The sequence below is a fragment of the Strix aluco genome, chromosome 17 (genome assembly GCF_031877795.1).
Source record: "Strix aluco isolate bStrAlu1 chromosome 17, bStrAlu1.hap1, whole genome shotgun sequence".
NCBI lineage: Eukaryota > Metazoa > Chordata > Aves > Strigiformes > Strigidae > Strix > Strix aluco.
The window spans coordinates 6,498,319-6,526,293 of record NC_133947.1 but is presented as its reverse complement, the minus strand read 5'-3'; the positions used below and the strand labels follow the sequence as shown (position 1 = coordinate 6,526,293).

At 47.6% G+C, this 27,975-nt stretch overlaps 1 protein-coding gene across 1 annotated transcript; it reads left to right on the top strand.

Moving 5' to 3' along the window:
* Window positions 1–10,460: 10,460 nt before the first annotated feature.
* On the top strand, window positions 10,461–26,310 carry RBM38 (RNA binding motif protein 38). Its single transcript, XM_074843508.1, has 4 exons — window positions 10,461–10,762; window positions 11,500–11,623; window positions 12,230–12,284; window positions 24,872–26,310. Exons 1-4 carry the CDS (start codon window positions 10,595–10,597, stop codon window positions 25,170–25,172), a joined length of 648 nt encoding a protein of 215 aa, XP_074699609.1. The 5' UTR covers window positions 10,461–10,594; the 3' UTR covers window positions 25,173–26,310.
* Window positions 26,311–27,975: the final 1,665 nt, after the last annotated feature.

The window sequence follows — 27,975 nt, the reverse complement described above, 5'->3', positions numbered from 1 at the left end:
TGTCTGTCCCATTAGTTAAAGAAAAAAAAAAACAGTAACATCTTCATTGACAGAATGTTTTCTTAGCACACCTTGGGCTGTGAGTTGGAGTTGGTACAACTGTGTATTTCATCTTACAGCTCATGTTCAAACATCTGAAAGCCATCTATTCTTATTTCCAGGTAAGCTTGGGTTTATATACAGGCAGTACAGAGACCATCCTACTGCTCTCAGCCATAGGACAGCCATTTTAAGTGTGGAAACTGCTACTGTTCTTCCCTTGCCAGGTCAGAATAAATGAAGCAGCATCAGCTGGCTCGCCGTGATGGTTTCAGCAGACAGATGCTAGTACTTTCATTGTGTGGTGTGCTCTGTGGACACATGGAGTAGCCTGTGTTCCCAAATATCTGCAGCAGGAAACAAGCTCATGAGAATACAGCCGCTGGAGTGGCACACTGGGACATCACGACTGCAAGTGTTATGAATTAAAAGTGGCAGAGACCTGCCTGCACTGCCCTGGGGAGGTCCCGCTTGACACAGCAGCAGAGGCTAGCGCAGCACAGGGCTGGGGTCAGGCTTACAGAGACCGGTTTTCAGTTTGATCAGACTCATTCCTCAAATGCAAAGCAAGCCTCTGTTTATTTGTACCATTTACCTGGTTCTGAAATGGGGATAGTGCTACATTAGGTGAAAGGAATTCACGCTGTTTAGGACTTGCTTGTAAGGTAATATGAGGCTGAGGCAGTATCACAAAGGGGGCCATGTGCCTCGGGAACACTTGCGCATTGACAGGGCAATTCCAAATGTTTGTGTTGCATCAGTTCTGCAAATACTTTTTGTTACAGTGCATAAAAGATATACAATACCTGTCAACATTAGCTTTGTAAAGAGAGACCGTTTTCTTCTGTTGACTAATTATCCAGTGAATATATTCAGTTTGAAGAGACACTTCAATAATTCAGCAGGCATGTGCCAGGTAATATAGGAGCTTTTGTCTTACTAGCAGCATAGATCTTCAATCATGTGTAACTCAATCTCTGGCTTTATGCATTCAAGGAAGTGTTTCGTATAGCTCCTGTATCAAGTGCCACTGAAAAGCAGGTCTGGATAAAAGATTAAGGTAATGCTCTTAACTGTGAATAGGGAAAGTTTACCCTTTACTGTCCAGTATATCTTTTGCAGGCAATAACTGCTTTATACAGTGAAGTATGTATACGCTGAGATCCAGTAATGAGTTTGTTGTAGTAATGGAAGAATGCTGGAAACTATGTTATATACCCAGGTCAGTTAAGTCTCTCCTCCTTTATGGTGTATTAACAAATGCTCTGTAGTTTGACACTGAATGCTTTCTGTTATTAATGTTTCTTAAATGCAAATCATTAGTGCTGCATTCTTTGGTTTGCTGGACCGGAGAAGGAGAATGATAACGTTCAGTTCATGGGAACACTGTGAAGCAAAACTAAAGTAACAGATTTTCTTGAAATAATCCCAAGGTACTTTATCACAATTGTGCCATCTTCTAGAAGGATATAAGTTCAAATGTCCTTTTCTGAGCCCCTGTCAACTGGTTCAGTCGCTTTCCTCTGCTAGCCTACAATAGAACTACTAATCTACAACAAGGGAGATACATCTTGTGTAGAATAGACCATGATTATTGTACTCGGTAAAGTGCAGACATAATGCAAGAACTCAAACTAGTCTCAAATGACTAAAACCAGAGTTAGAATACAATCTTTTTTTTCTTTGGAAGGACAGCTGTCTGCCATGCTCCTGCTGTAACACAGAGTAGGATTTAGATGGACTCAAAAGGACAGATATCACTTACTGACAGGTAATTGCTTTGTGCAGATATCTGACTTTTTCCTTGGAGGTCTCCTTTTTTTTTACATAATGTTCATTCGTAGTCTAAAGCAGCAGGGTTGCAGAGAGTAATTAGTTGTTTATGCATTCATGCTTAATTTATGGAACAGTACCTATATATTTGTAAAGAACAACTTTTACATCTGCTGAATGTTGTCAGACTTCAAACATTAGTATGTAGCATTTCAGAAAGACATTCACTGGACTGAAACAGCTTTCACAAAAACACAGCAAGATGGGAAATGTCTATTAAAAGAGAAGAGCTTAGCAAAACCTTTTTCATTGAACCCTTCTCCTATCAAGCTTTTGTTCAACCATAGGCAGTGTGATGCAGTTCGAGTCATTCTGTAACGCTGACCTATGTCTTTCACAATGGCTTGGGTCATCCAGTTCAACTGAGCACCTTTCTTTGGTGGTCCAGCAGTGAGGAAATGAGAGAAGATGATTGAACTCTTCAGACTATTCTGAACGCTGCTTGGCCCAGGGAAAAGTTCCCCAATAGTAACTTTCCTATCACAGAGTCATCTGAGAACTGACTTGCTATTCTCTTGCTCTTACTAGGCCTCCTTATCTTCATGGACAGTGCTGTCAAAGCTGCCCTTCTGGTAAGGTAACAGAAGAGTTGGTTTTTTCTTCTTGTAGGCTGATGAAAATGTCCTTTGAGGTAGGACTGGCCTTGACCCCCCCCACCCAGGCTGGCAAAAGGAAAACCATACTCCAAAAAGCATTTGGATTTCCTGATTTAGTACCAATCCATACTCTTCATTCACGAGCTTGACTTCAAAAATACAGATCAACTGATCTATCAAACCTTTTTGTCCTTCTAAGAATGCATGTAATGCATAGCCTCTTTATTGTCTTATGCTCTTCTCTGTGTGCTTATCCACTAACTAAAAGCATGATGTAGTAACTGGTCCGTGTGATTTAGCAGGAAATGGCCTGCCTTTGTTTCAGTTGTCATGTTCAGCTGATGTCATTGTCCTGCTGCAATGTTGGGGACATTGTGTTGCTGGCAATTGCCTGTTGAGCTATTGGTGGCTTTTCCTCATCAGCAATGACCATGATGCTCGAGCTGGTTGGATGTGGGTGTTGTAAGGAACTGGATGGCATCACCCGAGGGAGTTTGGACGGACCCTTGCAGTCTGCGATTGGGCTGCCCTTCTGTGGCAGTGTGGTAACTAAGGGTTTTGTAAAAGGCACATTTTAGGCCTTTTGAGATCATGTTAAAGCTGGAATCATTCTGCCCACATTTCAGTCCAGCTAACAGTGCTTTTCATTTTAAATACCTTTCCAGGCTCCATGGATATAACTTTTGTATCCAGTGGTGATATGTTGTTTTGATGTCTCTGACAGTTCAATTGTGTTCATATCCTGTTCAGAGCCTCTGCAACGAATCTTTGCTACCTTGTGTTTGAATAGAGTAGACATGGTAACCAGAAGGCTCTAAGAGTTTCTAACTAAACCTTTACAGAAGGTTAATTACAAATTACATACTGCCTTTTTTTTTTTTTGGTATATGGTATTCTGCACTTGACCAGCTTCATTGCAGGCATTAAATACCTTCTAAAAGTATTAGAGATTGGAAGGGTGATATCAGAGTAGATGGATTATTTATCTCATTAGATGTGACAAAAAGGAGAGTCTGTATTAGTAAGGTCTAAAATACAGCAGCCTGGAGAAGAGAACACCACCAGATTGAGGAGGCAATCCAGGTGGGTGAGACCTGGGTATGCTCGCCTGTGGGAATTTGGATAGAAAGGGCCCACCTGAGATCTGACCCAGTGCTACTGATGTGTTCCAGATCTGAATTTGCTTTTCTTTAAAGAATGTTATGCCCATACAGCTGTGTGGTATGTCCCAGAGCTGAGACATCTTATTTAACGTTCTTCGGTGTCCTGACTATTCACTGGTTGCAGTGGGTGGACAGATCCTGCTCAGTTTGTGCTACCAGTGTCATGTGCAATCCCATGAAAAGGTCATGGGACATGGCCCTGGCAGCTCTGGCAGAGATTGTTAGGAACCTTCCGGCATTTTCTTCTCTTTTTTTAAATCGGAAAGTACCACTTAGTTTTAACATAACAGCTCAATAAATATTTGGAAAAAAAAAAGTAAAAATCATTATTAACGCTCTTTCAAAATGCCTGAAATTTTCTGTTTCTTTCCTTTGAAGAACATGAAATAATTTCTTGCTCATTTTAAAATGTAGTTTATGGTTTTCAAAATGCTAACAAAAGTATGAAATTACAATTAATATTTTCCCAAAGTACAACATAAAATTGAAATAGTGAAAACATTTGTTGAACTATTTTGAGATGTAAGCTTTGCAGTTTGACTCAAATGGAATGTTTTTTCTAAAAAACTTTTTCAGGGAGGAAAACACTTTTGATAATTAAATCCCAGGCGGAGGGAGAGAGATGGGACAATATTTCCATTAGAGAGAGCCAGAATTTCTGTGCAGAAATTCAGGAAAGGAACAGTATCTCTGTTGGAGGGTTGTATTTAGCTGATGATGGCTTATGGTTTTTCTTTATCTTTCTCTCCCTTCGCCATGCCCTGCTTTTCAGATTTGGGGATACCTGAGCCTGTTGTGAAGAGGCTCTTCCTTCTTGGCATCACCAAAGGTAAACTTGAGGACAAGGGCAGTATTTTGGCCTACATATTTAGTGTTCTTCTGACATCATCTAATGCTGTCAACAGGAGGAAAATGTTTGCTGGATCTCTCTTGATCTTACAGCTTCTGTTCACTATTACTTACTATCAGTGAAGGAGTTGTGTTAGAAACTTCTGGTCCAGAAACCAACAAGAGTTGTTTGCTTTGTCCTGTTCCTTTTCTGTTTCTAACCTTTATTGTCCCTTTCCTGCCTTCTCCTGCAAAGTAAAGAAGAAACTGAAATCAGCTAGTAAAGGGTTTCATGGATTTGTTGCATAATTTAGTTGCAATATGAACATCACAGCACTTTTCATTAGTTTATTCACTAATGGGCCAAAGAGCAGTCATCCCCAAGGTCACAGGAAAGGCAAGGGTTACCATTGCTCTAGGCCAAGACATTACAATACTGATGATGACAAAACTATTTGGTATAGATGCCAACAATGCCAGAAAACAAGTCACCATCCTAATCAAGGGCAATATTTTCATTGCTCAAAGCCAGCCCAGCTCCCTGCTGTCAGACTGTGACAATCCCCAGTTGGCAGGCCCGAGCAGATCTACTGCGTCCTTGGTGCACTGTCATTCCAGCTCCCCAGCATGCTTTGCCAAGACGGGGTATAGTCTGCTTGACTGGGACATTTACACATACAACTCCCAGGAGGCTACTTGTGATAAACAGTGCATTGTAGATGATGGAGGAGAAATTCCCTGAGAGTAAAGTAACCTGCACCAGTTTTCTGATATCAGCACCAATAAATGTAGGTTTGACCACTCGAGGTGTGCTGCAGCACGTGTTCGCTACCAGTCCACTGAAGCACCTTTCCCTGCTGACCCAATCCTTCCTGGTTCATTCTTCCCCCGTGACGTGCATGATCAGCACAAGAGCGTGTGGAAGAAGGGCCAAGCTGCTGTGTTGCAGTTGAGCCTGGTCTCTGATAAACTCGGGAAATGGTGATGGTGGTGGTGTGAGCTGCAGGGAATCTTACTGCCACAGCTTGTCTCCTCGCAGATGGGAGCAAAGGAAGCTCTGACAGTGGCAGCACCCAGCAATTGCAATTGGAAGTGGTTTACCATCCAGTGGACTTTGATTCCTAACATTGCCATTGGTCCTGGGAAGTGCAGGACCAGAATGGGGGAAAGAAGTAGCAAGCTCTGGACACATACATTCATTAAAGAACAAAGCACAACATTCCTGAATATAGAAGTTCTCCTTGCTGGTAGTTGCAGGTGTATAAGCAGCATGATGGCACAGCCTCTTAGTTTCATTGACCATTATTCCTCTTACGCCTGTATTTTAATCTAGACTTACATCCCAGGCTTCCATTGCACTCTGCCTTCCTGTGGCAAGATCTTCCAAGCAGTTACGAGCTCTGCAATTTCTCTCCCTAGCCTCTGTTTTATTTTTAGGGAATCTTGTTAGCTGTTACCATGATTCAGTTTGTCCTTTGTCATGGCACAGACCCACAACTTTCATTTTGCAAAGGGATATCAAGTGGGAGGGCTGGATGGTGTGGAGAAGTAAAACTTTGTCTTTTAATGACATTTCTTTTCACCACTCTCTCCCTAAAATGTCTTTGTGGTCCAGCAGAGTAGAGTCAGGTGTCCCATCTGTTGCTTCTCTCAATCCTAGAGTTACCAATGTCCATGTGGCATCTTACTATGTTGTTTTATTGCAGGTTACTTGCACTATTAAAACAGATAATTCTGTGACCACTAGAGCTGATGGTCTGCTCCTATGTAACTAGTGTAGCCAGCAAAGGAAATAGAGCTTACTCAGCATCCCTGGTCCTGAAATATTTCGGAAGAGGAAATAGTCCTATTGGAAGATTCCTACTGAAGCAAAAGCCTGTTCAAAAAGCAGTCCTGATGAGGAACATCCTCTACTCAAATATTTTGTTACAAGTGGCCCGAAGAGGAAGAATTTTTATTTTTTAATTCTTGTTGCAGCAGCAGCTGAGTTAAGCAATGGTCATACTGTGTTCAGGGCATCAAAGCAGAAAATTTGAGACAAAGGGCCTAGATGCAGAATTTCCTGCTAAAACCTAAATCAAATGCCACTGAATGCAGCTTCCCTCAAGATCTCCCAACTATGCTACTGTTCACAGCCTAGCTGGTGGCCAGCATCCAGACTGAGCATTAGTAAAACTAACAAACCAAACAGTTCCCACAGTAAGTCCCTTGCTCTCCAGCTAACTTATTTAACTGTGGAGCTTGTAAGAGGGATGTTTCATTTACTGTTGTTGCAATAACCAGTAAGCGGGTATCCATGACAAAACCAAAGGGCACTGCCCTACAGCAATGAAGTCTTGGCTAAGCAGCAGCAGAAACTGAAAAAGGTCAGAGCTCCACAGTAGCCCAGCTCCATTTTAAAAATAAAGCCCATCGGTTTCCTAAGAAATGAAGGAGGTTCTTCAATGGCTTTCAGATCAGACCTGGGATCTCTCAACACCATTCTCCCAAAGACACCAGGGGAAGAAAGGGAAGTGCTCAGACAAGTATACAAGGAGAGCACCACAGAGATTCACTGACATTCATTCTACCCCCCCCCCCCCCCCCCCCCCCCCCGCCAAGGGAGGGACAAGAACAGAAAATTTTGCGGCTTTGCAGAGGGCAAGGAGCAGGGCTAGCTTTTCCCCTGCAATGAATTTGCTGCTCTTTCCCCATCTCTGTCCTGTTCTTGTGCTCCCAGAGGTACAACTCCCTCTGCCATAATTTGTTTTTCTTCCTTTAGACAGGGACCATTTCTACATGGTTCTGTACCTGGATGGTCTTGCAGTGCCATTTTCAGTGGAATCCAGGACACTTAGCTTGGTGATCTGCAGCCGCTCCATTTCATGTCTTGGATAATGCTGCTGAAGTCCACGAGAAGGAGCCTTTGTGTATCACTTTTGCATAAGCCTCAAGGAATATATTAACATGTAAGTAAGAAGCTAGTGAGTGCTCTTAACTATGTTGAATTACCATAAAATTAATCTTCCCAGTCTGTATGAGAATAGGATGCTCTGGATTTGCAATACAAATCCTGTACATTAAGAATATGGATGGTTGTACACCGTTGCTAAAGATGATTTTTTTTTTTCCAGCCTCCTCATTGATTGACCAGTGTAGTTTTATTTATTAATAACTACAAAGAAGTAAATACAGCTCTACAATAGCATGTATCAGATATGTATCATCCCCCTTTTTGCTTGCAGTCTGCTCTCAGATCTGTGCTAAGCATTGTCTAGCATTCCCCAAGGCAGCTTTGTACTTTAAGATATGCCTGTCTCTGCAGGAGCTCTCTTCGACCAGAGAAACTCAAAACATGCTCTTCTTGGGTACTCTTATCATCGTAGTAAAAGCACAGGAAGGTGTCAGCAAACTAGCTTTGCCAAGCTCCTGCAGTTTTGATCTGATGGCTGGATTTAATCTGTTGGTGTTTTAGGGAGGATGACCGTTTGTCTCAAGAACAAGGGAAAAAATGTAAAAAAACCCCCCAAAACTCCCATAACGTTACCCTTACTCGCTTTCTTTTCTCGTTCCCACTGTGTTTGTCTAACAGCTCGTTAGACCCTGTGCTCGTAGTAGCTGTACCATGAGACAGGACATTTCATTTCCTGTCCTGCTTTCCAGGGTGTGGCAAAACAAATGCACACTCCCCCCAGCCACACCAGCAGGACTGTGGGGTTTGCAGTGTTCACCAAGTACAGGCTTAGCCCTAATTTCTTTCTTGTTCTGTTCTGCCTGTAAGGGAACTTCTGTTCCTGCCTCTTAAAGATGAAGAGGAACTGGGATTTTGAGAGATGCGGGGCTCGTGTCTAAAGAGGAAAAAAGTTTCTGATGTTTTTCTCCCCCTGACCAGTATAAGCACTGCAAACTGAGATACTTCTGGTAGCTTTTGAGAACTGTGAGCTGAGCCTTGCCTTCCTTGCAGAGGAGCTGGAGTCTATTTGGATGATTTGAATCTTTGCCATCATTTGGAGCAGAATGAAGCTCTGTAAAAGGACAGTGACTGAATGCCAACGGGGTTGTCATTAGCTCGGGCGGCCCGGGAAGCAGCTGATGTGCAGTTTGTGGTGGAAGTCATGCAGACAGAAGGGGTATGACTCAGTGGTGGAGAGGCCCCGGCCTCTGGCAATATTCCAACCCCAAAGGTGTATTCTGGGCTTTGTGTTGGGATGGACCAGGGACAGCTAGTGGCTGCACATCACTGCGTAAACCACAGAGGCTCTGAGGATCCCCACGTGACGGACCCTTTTGCAGAAGGCTGTTAATGTTGCAGTGGTGTTGGGTGCTGCTGGCCCCGCTCCATCGTTCTTCCACAGTAATCAATGGAAATGTGTCTTGAAGTCTGGTGCTTTAGGAATGAAAAGCTTAATGGCTTTCCTTGGCTTCCCCCCCCCCCCCCCTTTCTTTTACGAAGCATAGGGTGTTTGGAACTATGGAAGCAGTGCAAGAAAAATATTAATGAATAACTATGGCGTGCAGACATTAATGCATTCCTTTCTCTTGAAATAACTGGCTTTTCTCTGTAAAAGACAAATGTCTGTAGAGTCTGAACCTGCTGTATAGAAGCCAAAGTTGCTGGTGATTTAGAACTTCACAGGCTTGTTTGCTAAAATGTTACCTCTGCATTTATCATGTGGCAAAAAATCTCTTTCTCTGCAAAATGATAATCCTGTAGAGGCAAGATAAACCTTAAGGCACGGGAGCAGTTCTTGAGGTTCCGTCTGATGAGTATCTGGGTGATGGAAACTGTGAATGAAAAATGATTTCTAGGACCCTCTCTCACACGCCAGACTCTACCCGAGGGGAGGAATTAAAGCGCTGCAAGTACTCTGCCATTGGAGTGTTCTCCAAGGGCGGATTTTGAGGCACTTTTTGGATTTTGTTTTCCTGCAGTTATGAACAGAGAGGAACACGAATTGAATATGGGGATGCACTACAGTAACAATACTCCTAGATTTGAATCACAGCTTTCCCAGGTGAAAACTGCAGGTCAGATCAGAGGCATTTCACAACCTCCCTTGTATGAGCTGCCTGTCCTTAGAGGGAACAAAATGCAGAAAGGGGACAGTGGAGGGGAACCCCACTGATGACTACCAGTGGAAACAGGAATAATGCATCCCTGTCCCCCAGAGGCAGGCTACAGGGCTAGGTGTTGTCCATGTGTCCAGTGGAGAAGCAGGAAGCTTAGGAACCTGCTTAAGAAAGATTCTTTTGGACGTCTGTTAAGTGTTTAAACCCCTAGTTCTTTCTCCCTGTTGACCTGGTTCAGGACCATCCCCTCCTCCTGCCTTGGCTTCCTAACGTGTCTTTGCCACCCTGCGTGCCCCAAAGGCTGGCAAACTGCTTGATGGCTTTGTCGCTGTGTCTGAACCTGCCCGGGATTAAAGACTTGCAGTTGAGATTATTGTGCAATTGAAAAGAGGGAAGGAGGGGTGAAAAAAACCCTCTTTCGAGGCGGTTTTCTTTGGCGGGCTCCTGCAGAAGCCGTCCCTTCGCCCCCCCCCGCCCCGTCCCCGCGGGGTTTGTAGCTGCTCCCCGGGAGCCGCCGGGACTTGTAGTCTGGGCCAGGCTCAGACTGAGGACCGCAGAGGACCCCCCCCCCCCCCCTTTCCCCGGGGGTCTGCAGGGCCCGGCGGGGGTCCCGATGCCCGCGGGGGTGCTCTGCCTGCAGGGCAGGGGCTCCACGGCCCGCGGGGGGCCTCTCCCCTCCGTGGGGCAACGTTGGGGGGGGGGGGGGGGCAGCGCCCGGGGCCGCAGCGGGGCTGACCGCCACCCCCCCCCCACCCTCCGCCTTCCCCCCGGGGCCGGGCCGCGGTACCGGACTACGCGCCCCGAGCGCCCCTGCGCGGCGGCGGGGCGGGGCGGGGCGGGCGCGGCCCTACAAAGGCGGCGGCGGCGGCGGGCGGCCGCTACTCACCGGCACCGGCGGGAGGGCGCGGCGCCGCCCGCGCTCCCGGGACAAAGCGCGGCCATGAGCCGGCTGTAGGCCCCCGGGACCCAGCCGCCGCTCCGCTCCGCTCCCTTCGGCCGCCGCGGGGGCTCGGAGCGGGGGCGGGTGGGGGGTGTTTCTTCTCGTCGCGGGGTGGATGCCGGCTGGGGCCGGCCGCGCCCGGCACCATGCACACCGTGCAGAAGGACACCACCTTCACCAAGATCTTCGTCGGGGGGCTGCCCTACCACACCACCGACTCCTCCCTCAGGAAGTACTTCGAGGTCTTCGGGGACATCGAGGAGGCGGTGGTGATCACCGACCGCCAGACCGGCAAATCCCGGGGATACGGATTTGTAAGTGCCGCTCCGTGCCGGGCGCCGCGGGAACGGGCGGCGGAGCTGACCCCCGCCCCTCACCCCGGGGAAGGGGGCTGGCAGTGGGGCTCCCCCCGCTCCCCCGCAGTCGGTGACCCCCCCCGGTGCCAGGGCGCTGCCCCGCCGCGGAGCGGCTCGGTGCTGCCGCCCGTCCCGTCGCTGCCGCTTCGCGCTGGCGGCCGGGGACGGCGGGAGCGGGGTGGCTCGGCCAGGACAAAGGCTGGGCTGGGGGGCCCCGGGAGGAAAGCGCCCTCCCGGCCCCGTGCCGGCGAGGTCGGGCCGTTCATTTCAGCACCTCCTTGCCCCGGTCCCGCCGCCTTGTTCCTTCGCGGGCTGCAGCGGGGCGCGCAGTGCTGCCCTCGGCCTCCGCGCCCCGCGTATCTGGGGGCGCGGATCTGCGCCTGCCAGCTCCCCTGAACTGCCGCTGCCTCGGGGAGTCCGGCGGCTGGCTCCGCCGAATTCTTAAAAAAGCTCGGGGGAGGACGGGGAAAGGCAAGGGAAAAACAACTGGCGTAAGCCCAACAGAGTAACTGGGCGAGGGGGGAGCCCTCTTTTCTATCGAGCCCCCAGGAGCCCCTCGCATCTTGCCCCCTCCGCATGAACCGGAGTTCAGGCTCCTGGTTCAAAACAGAACAATAAATAAACTCCGCTTAGTGCCTGTTGCTGGAGTGTTTACAAAGTGCTGTTGCTACAAACAAGGCTGTGCTTAATTGCAGGTGACCATGGCAGACAGAGCTGCTGCTGAAAGAGCCTGCAAAGACCCAAACCCCATCATTGATGGCAGGAAAGCAAATGTGAACCTGGCATATTTGGGAGCAAAACCAAGGAGTATTCAAACTGGTGAGGCATCCAGGAGATCCCATCTCTATTAGAATAACTTGTAAGACGAGGAAACAAGTTACTCAGGCTGGATTCATCTGATCTGACGATGCGTGCTTACCCCTCATAGTTCTGATTGTTGACTGAGAACGCTGTGTAGTCCAGTTACCTCTCTTGGTATCTTCTTACTCGTACCTGTTACACTAATGTTATGCACCTAAGTTCATATAACCGAGTTAAAGCTGTTTTCTTCCATGGCTAAGCTGTTTTCCTTCTATCCTCGTCGTTACGTCGGCATTAACAGCAAGATCCATTTCATCATTCTGCCCTTTGGTTTAATGACCACAGTACCCAGTGTGTAAAATAAGGCATTATACCCTGTTGTCTGTTCAATAACAGCACTTTCACACTGTTCTTTAATCTGAATTCCCATCTGGCCCTTGTGCATATCACATATGCATATTAAAATTTACTTGCTTCTAAATGGAGCTCCGAATTTGCTCGCATACAGAGCGGATAAAATGCACGTACGTGTGGTCCGAGGTGTAATTATGCATGTATATTACAATTTGAATGGTACAATGGATGCCATTCATTAATACTTCTTTTTTTCTGAACGGTTTTTAGGTTTTACCATAGGTGTGCAGCAGCTACATCCAGCCTTCATCCAGAGACCCTTTGGGTAAGTGGAAATGATTCTTAACAGTCTGAAATCAAATTCATGAATCAACTTCCTCTTCATTTAAGATGCGTGAAAATAGCCTTAGCCGTCAAGAGTGGACAGTTTCAACAGCTGTTGTTAATGTTTGAAGTACTTTATTTCTGGTGAAGATTTCAGAACTTTTGTGCATTTGTCAGCTTTAATGTAATTCCCAAAGATCCTCCTTTATCCTCAGTAAATCTCAGTCATAATAAACCCAGTGCTGCTTTGCCAGCTTTGAGAATTCACAAGAATTCAAATAAATGGAAAATAGTTTCTCTATTATAGTACTTAAGGTGTCAAAACAATTAAGCAAATTCTGTTCTCATGTTTCTCAAATAAGATCTTCTGCTTCTTCTGTGCCATTTCCCACGTAATAATGCTTAGGATACAGTTTTATCCTAGAAAATAAATTGCATTGGAAACAAAGTCTGTTACTTAATGAAAGTAACATTAGGTCAAAAATTGATTTTGGACAGATGTTATACAAGGCTTGAATAGTCTGCAAAAGTGGGCTTTTGTCTGCTGTTTTCAATAGCTTATACCATCCCTACTCGGTTAGAAAAGTCCTCTTTTTATACATCTAATAGGATCTGGCAGCTGCTCGGCAAAAGACAAGTGTGCTTCACGAGAACAATAGTGACTGTCATACTGCCTTCATTTAACTGTTTAATGATTGATGCAGTTCTTTTTTTACACCATTTCAGAAAGTGAATATTGATAGGGGGTTTTTATTATTATTTTCTAAGAGCATTAAGAAAGTAGGTGCGTTTTTTTAAAGCTTTTGAGCACTGCTCTGTTGTGGTTTTTGTGTGACTCTAATATAAATAGATGGGATTTTGGCCTTTGTCAACAGAAATACTTCATCCCTTTCCTGCTCTCTGCTCATGGTTTTTTGGGGTGGTGTGTTGTTTGTTTTTTTTTTTTTTTAAAGAAAAATATCTGCTAACAACAAAACAGAAACTTTCACTCCTCTGCCATCATGGCTGCAGTTGCCAACTGCCTGGGTAATCTCATTCCAATGAGTTTATGGATGTAAGAGACTGTGTTGCCACAATAGTGCACACCCAGTGTATGTGCGTTGTGTACGGTTCAAACATGCCAGTTTTCGTAAGTGGTTACGGCTCTGTTGGAAAGACTCAAAGAACATCTGTCATGAAATGAAGAGGGTTTTTTTTGGTGCAAGAGCCGCAGTAGTCTGTGTAGACAAGATGCTGCTTTTCCATAGCTCTCCTTGCATGGGAGCCACAATAGCTTTGTAGCCCCCAGAGTAGGCAGCAGCGGTACCTTCGGGATGTACCCAGAGGCTTTCCAAATTGCACAGGAGTGCACAGGAGAAGTTGACAACAAAACCAGCCTGTTATGACTTTTTCCACGCATGCTAACAGAAAAGAGCAAAATGGTGAAGCACATTAAACTCCTCGTATTGGCAGGAGCGCCGGCGCACGCCTGTTCTTCTTGCAGATAATCTGCAATTCCTACCCAGCAGCCGCAGGCCTGCGGCTCTGGAAAACATCACTTTTCTTTTTGAACAGTTTGCTTTTAGTTTCACATACAGAGGAGTGCGGGATCAACTGACTACGTGTTCCTTGTGATCTAGACAGTTACTGTTCCAGTTCTTAGGCATTGGTTTCATCATTAAACCAGCGGAGCTGCAGTTAGCACATACAGCAGAGAGCACTATAAATTATTTATCAGTTGCCAGGAGACAGGAACCAGGAGACTGGAGGGTTGGAGGAAGGGGATTATATATCATTATTTGCAAGCATCAGTAAACAAGAGTTTCATTGCATTCAGTCATTGCTGGAGCAGAATCACTGAAAATGTGGTTTTGGCAAAATGCGGAGCCGTTTACCTGAGCACCATGGCTGGGGCTGCTCTGTGACTTCTGAGCAAAGCATCAGGTGCTCAGTCAAGCAACAGAGCTTGGCTGTCGGTTCCCTGTCTCGTCAGTAGACCAACAAAATTAAGAGCCTTCCAGGCTCCACTCCTGCATTGCCTTGAACCCACAGTTTCCTTGGCCCTTTGGGATCTGAGGATAGATGAGCGGTTTATCAGGGTCTTTCTGTCTTTGGAAGCTTCATCGAATTGCTGTTGTCCATTTGCTCTGCACTGTCTGGAGAGGATCCTGACCTTCCCCAGATGAAGCTCAGTGGCTTGTCTGCTTTGCCCACGGTGTAAGATGTTGCCCAGTTCTCCCTCCTGCAGTTCCTGTCTCTGCAAAGTGTTTCTGCCCAGGGGTTGGCACGTGGTTTACAAAAGACAACTGTTGTGGGACATGGGGTTCTAGGTGTGCAAGCTGGACTTGGCGAGGAAGAAATGAATGAACAACCCATTAACTGCTAGGAAGTTAAATAAGAGAAAGCCAGCCAGTCACGTTCCAGCTATCAAGCCACAAAATGCAGGTTTTGGTGAAACCTGAAATGAATGGAAACTATGAAAATTACCCAAACATCAGTGAGGATTATTTATAAACTGACAGCTTCCCCCCCCAGCCTCAGGCACCCAAATGCAGCTGTAAATATTGCCTGGGGTATGCGGAACAGAAAGAGAAACCATGATGAGCCTCTCTCCTTCCTCCTGCTGTCCTGGCAGGGGAGGCACTCGCACAGCAGACAGCATGGAGTCGGTAGTAAATCCTGTTCTGAAAAGTAGTCTCTAGATTGTTGTAACCAGAGATCTTAACAGTAACACATGGCAAAGGATGCGTCTGTGTCAGGGTGACTCCGAGATCTGGCTTTTGCGTTTAGGGAAGGAGCATTAGGCCTGGGGGCTTAGCCCAGAGCTTACAGACTGTGCTTTGCTTGGAGGCAGCTGCCAATGCCTCAGCATGTCCCTGCAGCTACCGGCCAGCACAGAGCTGCGCTTAGGTGATCAGAGAAGGGAGAGACACTCTCCAAATGGAGCGCTCTCTTACTGCAGCAGTGTCCCTTTTAAGAAATTTTGAGAAATACATGAAACTTCTTGGAAGCTGCTCAGAGCAGCTGTGTAGACCATTTGACATGGAGCACATGGTGACGTGGCAGAGCTGCTTGGTGCCCGTCTCTTGGTCCTCTCCTCTGTGACTCCAGTGCTCGAGACAGGCTTCAGCCTGTGCGGGGAGCGGGGATTCCCTGGGTCTCCTCTTCGCAGCCGTGCTTGCCGCTCTGGACGCGAGCAGCGTATGGCGGATGCATTCCTGCGGCTGTGCCTCAGCGAAGGAGCTATCTGTGTGGGAGATCTACCAGTGACTGAGTAAGTGACTGAGCTCTTGGAAACATCCAGCTGTCTCTTGCAGCAGGATCCTGCTCTTGCCATATGTGCACATTGGATGTTGTTGCTTCAGAGACCTCCCTGCCCATCCTTGTGTAGTTGCTTATTTTGGTGGCCCTCTAACTCTGGCCCACAGTTGATCTCAGGCAGCATCAGAAAGAGTTAAATCTCTCTGAGTTTGAAATTTCATGCATTGATGTTGCTGCAGTTAGGAAGTGAAGAAAGTCCCTCTTTGTGTCAGCCCACCCTCCCTCGCAGCTGTTTATCCTTAAAACTTCTCCATTGGGTTAAAAATAAAAAGGAAACAAACTTTCATCTTTTCTGTGGTTATGCTTATAAACCAGCGCACGCTGGCCGTGCTCTGCTCAGCCTCTGTCAGCTGGCATCCCCCATGCTCCGGCTCCCTATCGCAGCACTTACCGAGAAGCTGGCCACTGCGGGACCCCAGCCCACTCTGCCAGTCACAGGAGCTTCCCGGGGGATGGCACACCTGGCACCTGTTATTTATTGTGTGCTGCCAACATGAAAGCTTTGGTGGGGGGGGATTTCCTGAAAAACGTTCAAATCCATTTTCCAAATGGCTTCAGCTGCTAGTTCTCGGGCATAGTTACTGCTATTCAGACGAAATGCTTGCCAGTCAGAAAGAGGCCCCCCCCTCCCCCCTTTTTTTTTTTTTTTTAAGAGTAGACATGTATTTATAAACAAATGAGACGGCTTTGTGAATTTTCTTGAATGCCTTCTTCAAGGTGGCAAATGCTGGTGTCGGACCCAAGGGTTTGGTGTACAATTCACCTTGGTTTTGGGCACAATTGTTTATGTCCCACATCTAGTATAGGCCCGTAGAACAATACTAAAGGAGAGCATGGTCTGATATATTGACCTTACACTTGGCTACATAAAGGGTGTGCCAAGCTCAAGGCAGTAGTAGACCTTTTGCGGGGAATGGGCTCTGGGTGAAGGGTGCCATGTGCCACTGCAGTGCAGTCAGGGCACAGGCCTGCGTGTGATGGAGAGCCGGGCTGAGCTGGCTCTAGCTTTGTCTTTACAGGACGTGGCTCAAGTTGCGCTGTCTTCTCTGCGTGATTCCATTGCCTTTGGTGGATTTGCTTTTCAGCCTCACCAGCATGAGAGCAGCCTCCTTAGCAACAGAGACCTGAGTCCTCTCCCCTTGTTGCAGGAGCCGGGGAGTGGCAGATGCAGAATTCTCCTATTCTGATCTGCCTGGTGCCGTGTAGTCCCAATGTGGCAGATTGATGCACGTGTCTAAATTTTCAGAGCAGTCCAGCTTGTACTTGATCTCATCTTTCCTTTGCACAGCTGTTGGCATACTGGTCCCTAACTGTAGTATTAAACACATGCCCAGTAATTCAAATGATAAATGCAGCTCTGACTGGCCTGCCTCTGAGCTGAGGACACCAGCGAGGGAACTAGACAGTTGTTGTGCTGATAATTTGGTAGCAAGGACACCGGGTCACTTCTAAATATGACTTATATGAAGAACTTGTTCCCCACAGATGGGAGCAAGCTACATACCAAAGCTAAATATACTCTATGATCACAAAAGATGAAAAGTTGTGGACCTCAGAGTTAAAACTGAGTCTCCTGTTTCTTGGTCTCTAAATCCTGTAAACAGGATCGTGCTGTCCACTGCAATTTCCCTGTTGCCAGCTTTGAGCATTTCAGCTCTCCTGTGTCATAGCTGAGCTGCTGCTGGCTCTGCTCTGGCCAAAGCTATGCCAGGGGCAGGCTCGCAGCCCACCTCCCCATGATTCCAGCTTGCAGGAAGGTGTGGAGAGAGATGTCTCAGACACACTAGAACAACAAAGGCACAACTGGCAGATCACAGAAACTCTTAAAATAGAATTTCTTTCTTGGCTGAGAAATTACTTGTTTTATCAGTGCAGGCTTTCTTTTATGAAAAATAGATATTTCATTGCTTCTTCTATAGCTAAAGCATTCTACTTCAAAATATCTATCCAAGAAAGGGTTTTTGATAAATCAAATGTGTGGATGGTTTTAATTACAAGTCAGTGGAAGGGATCGTGTTAAACATGATAACAGACTGTTAAAAAATGGAACCAGTTGAAAGTAGTCAGTTTAATATATATTATGCCAAAATTTGTCAGGTACTTGAGAAGACTTTAGCGGTGTGACTGCAGACTTTGGTTTTCTCCAAATTGCAGAAGAAAATCGGAAAGTTTGGTTAAAGGCAGAATTCCTGGGGCTTCCTGGATTAATCTGTCAGAGCCTCTGGTTTTCCTCCTATGTGGACAACATCACTTTAGCATCTTCTTGGATTTCTCACACTGATGCTGAAGGACTCAGGCTCCTGTAGTGCACTGGTGTGAAGCATTTTCTGTTTCTTCTGTTAATTCATTACTGTTTTGGCTGTGCTGATAACTTGAAAGGGGAGGGGTGTTTCCGTCTCTGGATAGCTGACTGGTTGCGGATAAACTTCCATGTGGCTTTTTCCTTGGTGCCAGATGGCTCTTGTTTCAGGCAGATGTTATCTCCTGCTACCTGAGTGTTTTTCAGCCTGCTTCTCCAAAACTATTTTTGGTCTGGCCCAGCATGCCTTTGTTTGGGATTATTTCTTTTTTCCTTTTTCCTTTGGGTGTGGGGGAAGCAAGATGCAGAGGATAAAGCTGTAAACTTTTGAGTCTGGCTAACTCGTGCTGGAGCTCAGTCTGTTGATCTCGTACTCTTAGTTAAGCTGAGAAAAAGGATTAGATCTTTGTGAGAAGATGTACTCTCATCTTTGGTCTGCAACCTCTTTTTTTTTTTTTTTTTTAAATTTCTTTTGGTCTTTCCCCATACCTCTGCACTGGCTATGAGGGACGGTGTAGATGGCATTTCTTTTTACTTGTTTTTGTGGGATCCACCTTCCTCCACTGTGGGCCATTGGTTCGTTGCATCATGAAGTCAGGATGTGCTAATGCTCTAAAATGAGGACATTGCTGGGCTATGATAAGTTCTCAGCTACTGCCGTGCCTCCTGTTCCTTAAATTTTCTCTCTCCTGCCAAAACGAAAATAAATTGAAATCACGATTGCTTTTGTACCCCTAAGTTGGCATTTGTATTTCTCAAGCAATGGTTCTGGTAGGCTCAGCAACCAGCAGAGGTTAGCACTGAATTCTGCAATATGCTCACTTTTTCTCTTGTACTGATTCCAGCCTGGGACAGTCTGTAGCAGCAGGTTGTTCCTTGGTGGTTGCCGCCAGTGTGGTGACGTCTGGTCCTGACAGGGAAGCAGGAAACCCAGTCAAGTACCTGTTTGCACAGGCTGCTGTGTAAATCTTCTCAGAAGGCCAGAGGAGGATGAATAGAAGACAGACAGGCAAATTAGTTAGAAGATGAGCAGAAGTTGTATTGGTTGGTTTGCTATTTTGTGTCATACTGTAGTAGGTGAGGATAAATACTGTACCATGGAGCTGCAGAGTTCATCCTTGTCTTACTCTGAGCTGGCTGATGAGGCAGAAGCCGTTGACATTTCAATGCATGTTTAAATTGGCTTTAGTGGGGACATTTAAGGATTTGGAGGTTTGTCATGTCAGTGGTTGAAACCCAGCCTGTGTCAGTGCATGATGATGGATGGTGGAGTGGTCGGGGCACAATGAATGTCCTGATCTGCACTGGAGTGTTGGTGGATAAACTCTGTGTGATCTCCTCCTGGAGCAAGAGTCCTTGCTGGCAGGCAGGGACTGCCCTGGCCACGCTCCAGCCCGTAGTCCTTCCTCATCACGTCTGGATTTGCGAACAGGACCTGAATTTCTCATGTCTCTACAGCCTGTCATTGTGGCTGGGGCCCATATGATACGTACTGCCAAGCCTGCCACCACTCCGCACAAGTTTACTTAAAGTGGCTCCACGAGGTGAGTGCTTGCTGGCTTGGGAGTGTCCTTCAGGAATGATGTTCTTGGGGAGCGAGTGACACCAGGATGTGTCTGTGCATCACCGACTTCAGGGTGGTGTTGTGGCACTGCTAGTGCAAGTGTGGAGCTCCTGGACTGCTGCTGCTTCCCTTGGTATTGCTGGGGTGTGCTTCCCAGAGCACCTTCTCTCTGGTGCTCTTAAACTTACAAACCCACTTCAAAATACATCTTCAGATCTGTCATCCAGGCTGTGGTTGGAGGTGTTACTTCACCAGAGGTAGCTTTCATGTTGCTGTCATGGACAGCTGTGGCTGTGCTCAGCTCGTTCTGCAGTACCACCTACCAACTGAAGCCTGGCACCGCCTGCATCACGTGTTGTGACAGTGTGGGTGTCCCTATAGCAGCTAATAGGTCAACTCTAGTGGAAATGGAGGCCAAATTCCTGGGGTCAAATGCCAGAATTTGTGCCTTCACTGGCAGACACAAAGGGCTCTGTTTCTTTTATTCTTCAAGATATAAAAGGCTGGTCGTGGCGGTGGCATTTGTGTGCTGATCTCTGTGAGGCTGCCAAGAGCCCTGTGCCCCTCCTTGTTTCCCAAGTGGTTGTGTGATGCTGTGTCCCGCCTGACAGAGGGTTGCACTTGTCTCCCACCTCTCCAGAAGCAACAAAACCAGCTCCCAGCATGGCTGGCAGAGATCAGGGGGTTCAGGAACTGCTTGCTGCTCTCCCAGACCTGTGCAACTTGCAGGAGCTGCTCATGGCTCATGCATTGAAGTCCTGCAGGATGGGAGAGAGCTGAGAAAGTGCAGCTAAAACACATTTTAGGTGTAAATCTGATATAAAAGAATCAAATATATAAAGTGCCTCCAAGATGAGTTGCCAGATGGAGCTGCTGACAAGGGAGAGGGCCTCGTTAGCTCGTTCCTCTTGCTGTTTGGGAAGAGGTGTGGGACACATGGTCATCTGACTTGTCCCTTCTTCCTGGGGCTGCGGCTGCCCACCAGCCACCCCTGCCCTGCAGCTTGCCCCCACCAGCCCTGCCGCTGCGGTGGGAGAGCTGGGTGATGGCAGAATTTAAAAAGTCCGCTCTTTCAGCAGGCAGCACCTCCTGGGAGCCAAGGCAGCTGCAAGCCTCACCTGATGAATTTGAACATCTCCGCCCAGGACTGCACCAAAAACGGACTGCTTTTGTTCTGTCCTTCGTATTTTGAACAGCAAAAGCAGAAGCCGAGCCTGCATCTCCTCTGCCAATGGCTCTGCAACCATCTCTTTTGTTCTGTGTCTTTCAATTTTGGCTGCTGGGGCAGTGTGGCGTTGTGCCATGGAGTTAGGAACGTGGGCTAGCGTGGCGGTCCCGGCTGCTCTCCTGCACCACGACGGCCCTCCTGAGTCCTTCCTGCAGCCACCGCTGGCTCTAGACTTAGGTTTGACCATGCTCATTGCGTTTTGTGGCCTTTTGCCCGTGATTAATTGCAACGCCATAAACATCTCGTACATCTGCTGTTCACGGGATGACTTTGATGTGTGGTGGCAATGGCTGATCACTTGGTTGATGTTTTATAATCACATTGTGTGTGTGTATTCTAGATGAAGTTCTCTTCTGGCTGGTAGGGCCCATCGTGGGGGACGGAGGAAAACTGCAGGGAGGGAGGGAGGAAGGGAAAGGCATCTTAAAACACAGATGTGACTCATTCTGTAGATATTCAGATTAGAGTTTGCTGATTTCCAGAAAAAGATCTCCAAAAGAGCTTTTTTTTCCCTGAAAGATCTTCTTCAGAAATAATGGAAGGGGGGGAAATATTTTAAGACTTTCTGAGGATGCTAAATGTAGCCAGCAGAGAACTTCATTGTACTGCACTGTTTTGTTTTGTTTGTAGCTGCAAGTCATCAAAGTGGCCTTACCTTGGGTTGTGTGTTTTGTTTTGATCGATGAGTTGCCATCTGTCCACCTAATTCAGAAGTCCAAACTGCATAACATCTTGATTGAAATTTTTAGCTAAATTATTAAAACCCCACAGACGAAAAGAACCTTCCCTTTTACATAGAAGCAGATTGTGGAGTTGCTGAGTGTGATTTTTCTAGTGCAGCAAACTATGGTGTGTGATGTGCGCTTGTGTATGCACTGGGCTGGGATGTATTTCTGGAAACAGAGTACCAGAGTACTTATTGTCTTCCTAGCTAATGGTGCTTTTTATTCAAAGTAGCATTGAAGAGCTGGAATTTTTCCTTGCTGAGAAAAAAAAAGTAGTGCAGGATGTCGTGGATTTGCTGTCTCTCTGGAGCACACCGTGGGAGCTGCGATGGAGGAGCTGCGTACATGAAAGCAAAGCCGACGTGCGGAGTTTCTTGGGAACGAGTTGGGAGCGTGCGCTTGGCCCGATGGCCCCGCACGTGTCCCCCACATGGGGTGTGCCAGCTCCAAAGAGCAGTTGGGTGGCAGCAAGGGACCTTGGGGGGTGACCTGTGGAGCTGCTCAAACAGGGGGTGCTCAGGCTGGATTGCTTGGAGGCCCTCAGTTCTCCTGGTCATTTTGCAGGTGCAGGCTATGTGCAGGGAAAGTGCAGGCCCTCCCTCTGCTCATGCCCGTGGGTGTTTTTTTAGTGACTCCTGAGCATGAGGGTTGTGCATTTGTTTTTTGTTGCATTTATGGAGTGGTTTTAACTTTACCAAGCCCTGAAGTAGCAGGAAGCCCCGTAGTGGGACACCATGTGTTGGGAGAAGCGACAGGCAGCCAGAGTATCCGTCACCAATCTGGGATGCGGGCTGTTGGTCGAGCTGCTGATTTACGAGGGGGTAGAGCAAGAGGCGTGCGTGGGGTCTGCTTGTCTCGCCCCCAACGGTTACATGGGCCAATGCTGGGGGGTGCCTCTGCAGAGCCTTTCCCTGACCCTGGCAGGCCAAGAGAGCAGTATTGCACCTCTTCATTATTTAAAACCAGTGACCAAGCGTGAGGAACCTCTGGGTTGGGACTAGGCCCATCTCCTCAGAAGGGGCGGCTGCTGCTTGATGCGAGTATGGGACAATAAGTCCCCTTGATCTGGTGCGTTAGCTCTAGCTCTGATTCAGTCATGCTGGCCTCAGTTTAGATCAAAGCTAAACCAAAAGTGATTCAGTGAACTTCTGCTACCTCATCTCATTCTTGTTAGTCACAGGGTGATATTGGATATGGTGCATTCATTTATGGACTGAAGGTCTGTGAGGTCCCTCTCTCTGCACTATACCAGGGATGGCTCTGACCTCTGGAGATGCTCTTGCACTTAATCAGCCAAAGGTTGAGGTGCTGTTCTCCACCATCCATCCTCCCCGGTGCTGCTTCTCTGGGGGTGGCCTCATTATAGCTAAGGACCCTGATTTCAGAGGCAGTGTTGCTGTGTGGGGGGAGGAGAACACTCATTCTCTCATCATGCAAATTGCCTCAAGAAAAACCAAAGTGCGTATGTGAGTGGGAAAATGAGAGAAAGCTTGGTTCAGATGAGCACTTGTTAGCGAGAAGCCTTTCTCCTGCCTGAAGAGCAGGTTAAACCATCCAGTGCTGGTTGTAAAGCAAATGGGAACAGCCCCATAACTGCTGGAGAGGAGGGACCAGCCCCAGGTGGACCCCAGTACATTCTAGATGGTGGCGGAGACCTAGGACAGACACTTGAGTGGAACGAGGGTGGCCAGTGACCCACCCAGCATGTGTCCAGTCCCTGACTGCAAGTCCCCATGAAGCAGCAGAGCGCGGGGTCCCGCTGCTGAGCAGTGTGTTGAATCTGCTGGGGTTTCCAGCCCCAGAGATCAGATGGATGAGTGGGCAAGATATCCTGTCCCCGAGCAGCTGAGCTCAGCTTTAAAGAGCAGTTTAGGCCTGTGTCTTGTGAAAAGCCTGTGGGAGGCTTTTAAAAGTGGTCGTGTTTGAAAATGTGCTGTCACACACATCCACACAAAAATCCCCAAAATATTTGAATCTGCATAAGCTCTCTGCAGAGTTTTACCTTGAGTTTTTTTTGTTTGCCAAAACGAGTTGGGTTTGGGTGTAGAGTGGAATGAGCTCTGCAGAGGATGGCTTTTGGTTTGTGCTGTTGCCTTACGTGATTCAGCAAGCAGCCGGCCAAAGGGACCTTTTCCACAGCGTGTACTTTTTGGTGCATGTGGCTCTGATCTTTCAGTGGTCACATGCCATTTGTTGGTGACAGTCTGCACCCCCTTATTTCTTAAACAAGCCCTAAATCTGTCAAGCCTGTGCACAGTGGAGCTCTCTGCTGCTGAGGGCTGGGCAGGCAGATGCTCTTTGCACTCTGCAGTTGATGTGTAATTGCCCATTTTTGTCTGGCCCATGGCAGTTTGTGTGGATGGACCTAAACCTTTAGGTTTGTGCAGTTTTTGCTCTTGTTTGAGGCCTGACTTGTTGTGGGTCCTTCAGAAAATATAGCCCTTTCATTTCTCTGCCTTTTTTTTTTTTTTCTTTCATCCTCATTAGCAGTTTCTAGCAAATTGGTGGGCAATCCTTCATTAATCATCTCTGGGATCTTTCAGTCTGTGGACTTCAGTTGACTGTGGTGTTGTTAAATTCCTCTCAGCAGCACGGCTACCTTGGGGCAGGGGCAAACCAGCTGGTGCAAAGCAATGCTTTAGGACCTGCATCGAAAGGGCAGAGGAATGCCGGGGGCTGGCTGGCCACAGAGCCTGGATGTAAAACCTCATGGGCACACGAGCATCACTGCCGGGCTGGGGGCTGCTGGCACGGTCATGACTGAGGACTGTTACTGAGGGGAAGAAAACCAGAATTAATATCTCATGTTTTGCGACAAACACCCTGTAGCATTGCCCTAAACATCCAGTGTTATGGAAACATAGGCTTAAATGTGTAGTAACTGATAACAGCTGGCAAGCTGGAAAGGCCCGTGGCTCTGCCCGGGGACAGTGGTCATCCCTGGTGGGATGCTGCCCTGAGGGGATGAACGGAGGAGCCATCCCATGTCCCCCATGCTGGGAGGTGCCTCATGGGGGCTGTGGGTCCTCAGGAGCCTTCACCAGGGTTTGGGGGGCGGGGAGGGGAGTGTGGACCTGGAGAATACGGGAGGCAGCGAGGCTGGCAGGGACAGGCAGGGCATGTGGGGGCCAGGGAGATACCACGAGCCAGTCAGGCAGGGGCTGTGTTGCAGCTATCCAGGGAGGTTATTTTGGGGACCAGCAGCCTGGATATTGGGAGACAGAAGACACAGACCAGGGCGTGTGTCCGTTCTTGCAGTCTGTGCTTCACCTTGCGCTACTTCCACCCTTGGGGTCTAGGAGAGTTTTGCTTTTCATTCCCTCCACCCCAAGCAGCACCCCTCCCTCGAGGGCAGCACTGCTGGGCAGCACCGTTTCTGTGGCTGATGCACATGAATCTGGGGGTGAGGAGGGGGACATGCAGGCTGGAGGGAGGCCAGCCCCTTGCTCACTCTCTCCCTTTGCCTCCACAGACTCACGCCTCACTATGTTTACCCCCAAGCTATCATCCAGCCCAGCGTGGTGATCCCTACCCCTGTGCAGTCCATCACATCTCCCTACATCGACTACACCGCCGCCAGCCAAGCCTATTCCCAGTACACCACAGCTGCCTACGATCAGTACCCCTACGCTGCCTCCCCCGCTGCCGGGTTTGTGGGATACGGCTACACGGGCGCAGTCCAGCCTCCCATCACCGCCAGCAACCCCGCGGCGCCCGCCACTGCCTTCGTGCAGTACCAGCCCCAGCAGCTGCAGCCTGACCGCATGCAGTAAGGGCCCTGCCTGCGCCTTTGCCACCCGGGACAATCTTATACAATGGAAGGAGACAACTAGGACAACAAAAGCAACAAAAAAACCTAATAAAAGAAACAAAACAAAAAAATCACCCTGCCCCTTTACCCCTTTACGTAGGTGCATATCAATACCTAAGCTATTTATAGTGTTAAGGGCAAACCCAAACCCTGGCAGTCTGACTGTGCTTATGAAAATGGACTTCTGGTAAGTTTTTGTTGTTTTTTGTTTTTCAATCTGGACAGATACTGTCTTGAAGATGTTCGAAAAGTGACTGAAATGTTTCACAGGAAAACTACAGATTCTTGCACACATCGTGGTCTGCTTCCATCACCCGTGGTCTTCTTTCCACCCCTACCCCATCTGCCCCATCAGCCCTTCCTTCCCCATCAAACCTGCAATCCTTTTATTTACTGTTGAGGTACAGAGGTACTCGGAGAACATGGAAAAAAGCAATCTTATTTTTTGGTTGTACAAAAACTTTGTAATACTCAGAGATGCCTTACAGAAAAAAAAAAAAAAGAAAAGAAAAAGAAAAACTATTTTTTAATATTTATTGCGATTTTATTCGCATGAGCTGTGAATTGCAGACGGAAGAATAGTAGTAAGTATCTGCCTTGTTTAATTCTCATTTTACTAAATTATTGTATGTAGGTAAAAGTTCTTAAGTAATTGCTGAATCACTTCAACATGCAAAAGGGAATATTGGCTTGAAGGAGAGCAGAATATTCCTTTAGTCAACGCACTGTACTATTTTCTTATTGTAATTGTTATTCTGTTAAGATTATCTCAAATTTAGGTATATTTTTAAATGCAAAAAACCAACCAAGAATACCGAACATTTTGTCTACTTTGGTAGATCTTTTGTTACAATGCTGCAACCTATGGAGACATTTACAGTATTTATGTAAAAGAGATTTGGGGCTGTTGGCCAACAAAGCTTAGGAGAATATCATGAGCAGAGCAAAAGAGAAAAAGGTGTTATGTCATTGAACAAATGGGTAAACGTAACCTTTTTATGCCTATAATCCAACAGCCAAATAAAGGAAGAGAACAGACAATGTAAGTTAAGTGCATTTCTACAAAGAACAGCAATAAACTATTTTAACTTTTAAAATTATTTGATACTGTACGGTACCATGTTTGCTTGGCTGAAGCCCGTGAGGGAGTCCTTTCCAGTTGCCTTCGCCCGTGTGCATGCCAGGGTGGGTTGGGAGCGGGTGTCCTGTGCTGCAGCGGAGCCTGGCCCAGCCCTGCATCGCACGGGCATTGCGGGGGTGCCGCCGTCCCTCCCAGCACGTCCCATGCGCCGTTACTTGCTCTGCATGTCCCGAGTCACCTCGGGGTTTTTTTGCTCCTGGAGCATCGTGCCGGAGCAGTGCGGTCCCCAGCGCTCACACCCAGCACCAGGCACGGCCCAGCTCAGCCTGTGCGGAGCAGAGGGTGTGAAGTGCCGCCATCCTGGTGCAGCTCTGGTGGAAACCAGGACAGCTGGGATCGGATCTTGTCCCAGAATCCTCAGGATATCCCTTTCCTTCTGTTATTTGCTTAGAATAAGTTTTTTTTCCAAAATCGAATCCATCCAGAAGTCAGTGGTCTGCCAAAGCCTTGTCCTGGTTAAGGGCAGGGTCACTGAGGACCTCACTGATTCAGCAGGGCCCGGGCAGGCTGCAGGCAGGCTCTGGCAGGGTGCTCGCACCCCTGAGCCTCCTTTGTGCTAGTGAGATGGTTGCTTTAGAAAACCAACTTGCTGTTGAAATTTGGTTTTCAGATTTTGACAATTACAAACTTCAAGTCTTGGTTTGTGAAAGTAAATAAAATTATTCTATTTGATCATGCCAGTTATCTAGTTCGTCTCTAAAGGTTATGGCAGAACTGGTGCTGGGAAGTCCCTGCATCTTGTGGCAGCAGTGTATGTTGCTGTTGAAGGTGATGATGCCTAGAGCCATCCTGGGGGAAGAGGATGCCATAGGATAAAAGCAGAGGCAGTTTAGCACTGTGATCGACTGCCCTGGTGAACTTAAAGGCACACAGTGGGCATGTCTAACATCATCGGTAGGCCTCAGAGTAAACAGCTCATCTCGATGAATGGAAACAGCTCATTCCTCCCTTGCTCATATTGCGTGAGAATGCAGATCCTTGTGGGGCTCTGTTCATCCTGCCCAGGGTTTTGCTTATAACCATGTGGGTGACATTTATTTCCTTTTTAAGTAATTACTTTCTGGATATGGCTGTGGGGCTGCCAGAGGAGTAAGAGCTGAGCGTCGCATCCAGCACGGCGCTGGCAGGGAGCGCAGCCTGGTCCGAGAAACCTGCCTTTGAAGTACTATCGGGGCCGGAGATTATTCAGCAATTCTTCTTTCTCCCTGTCATGAGTCCTTTTGAGGAGGAGGAGGGAGGGAAGGATGTCAGAGGTGGATGGGGGTGCTGGGAGCTGCCGGGGAGTGCTCAGCCCCAGCCCTATGGCACTGGGGTGCCCATCCCTGGGCAGAGCTGCCTGGCTCCGGCACTGCTGAACGTCAGCTTTTGTCTTCACTGAGGACCCGCGTCTTCCCCAGTCAACTGTAAGACCAAGGCCTCTGAAAATTAATTTGTTGTTGAAAAAAAATGTGTCCGGTGTTTTTTAAAGTGAAAAGAGTGGTGATTTTCCATTTAGCTGACTCTAATTTCCCGAAAGGTGGCCAAGCCGGCCAGGAAGCGAGGGCGCAGGCGGTGCTGAACAGCAGCATGCCTCCTTCGCCCGGCACCCAGCCCGCCGCTGCCCAATGCCGTTCCTGGATCCTGC

What these genes read in the sequence shown, in the direction of transcription:
- RBM38 (XM_074843508.1), top strand. Translation starts at nt 10,595, where the DNA reads ATGCACACCGTGCAGAAGGACACCACCTTCACCAAGATCTTCGTCGGG. An exon ending in AATCCCGGGGATACGGATTT is followed by an intron (nt 10,763 to 11,499) that starts GTAAGTGCCGCT and finishes GCTTAATTGCAG; the next exon opens with GTGACCATGGCAGACAGAGC. An exon ending in ACCAAGGAGTATTCAAACTG is followed by an intron (nt 11,624 to 12,229) that starts GTGAGGCATCCA and finishes AACGGTTTTTAG; the next exon opens with GTTTTACCATAGGTGTGCAG.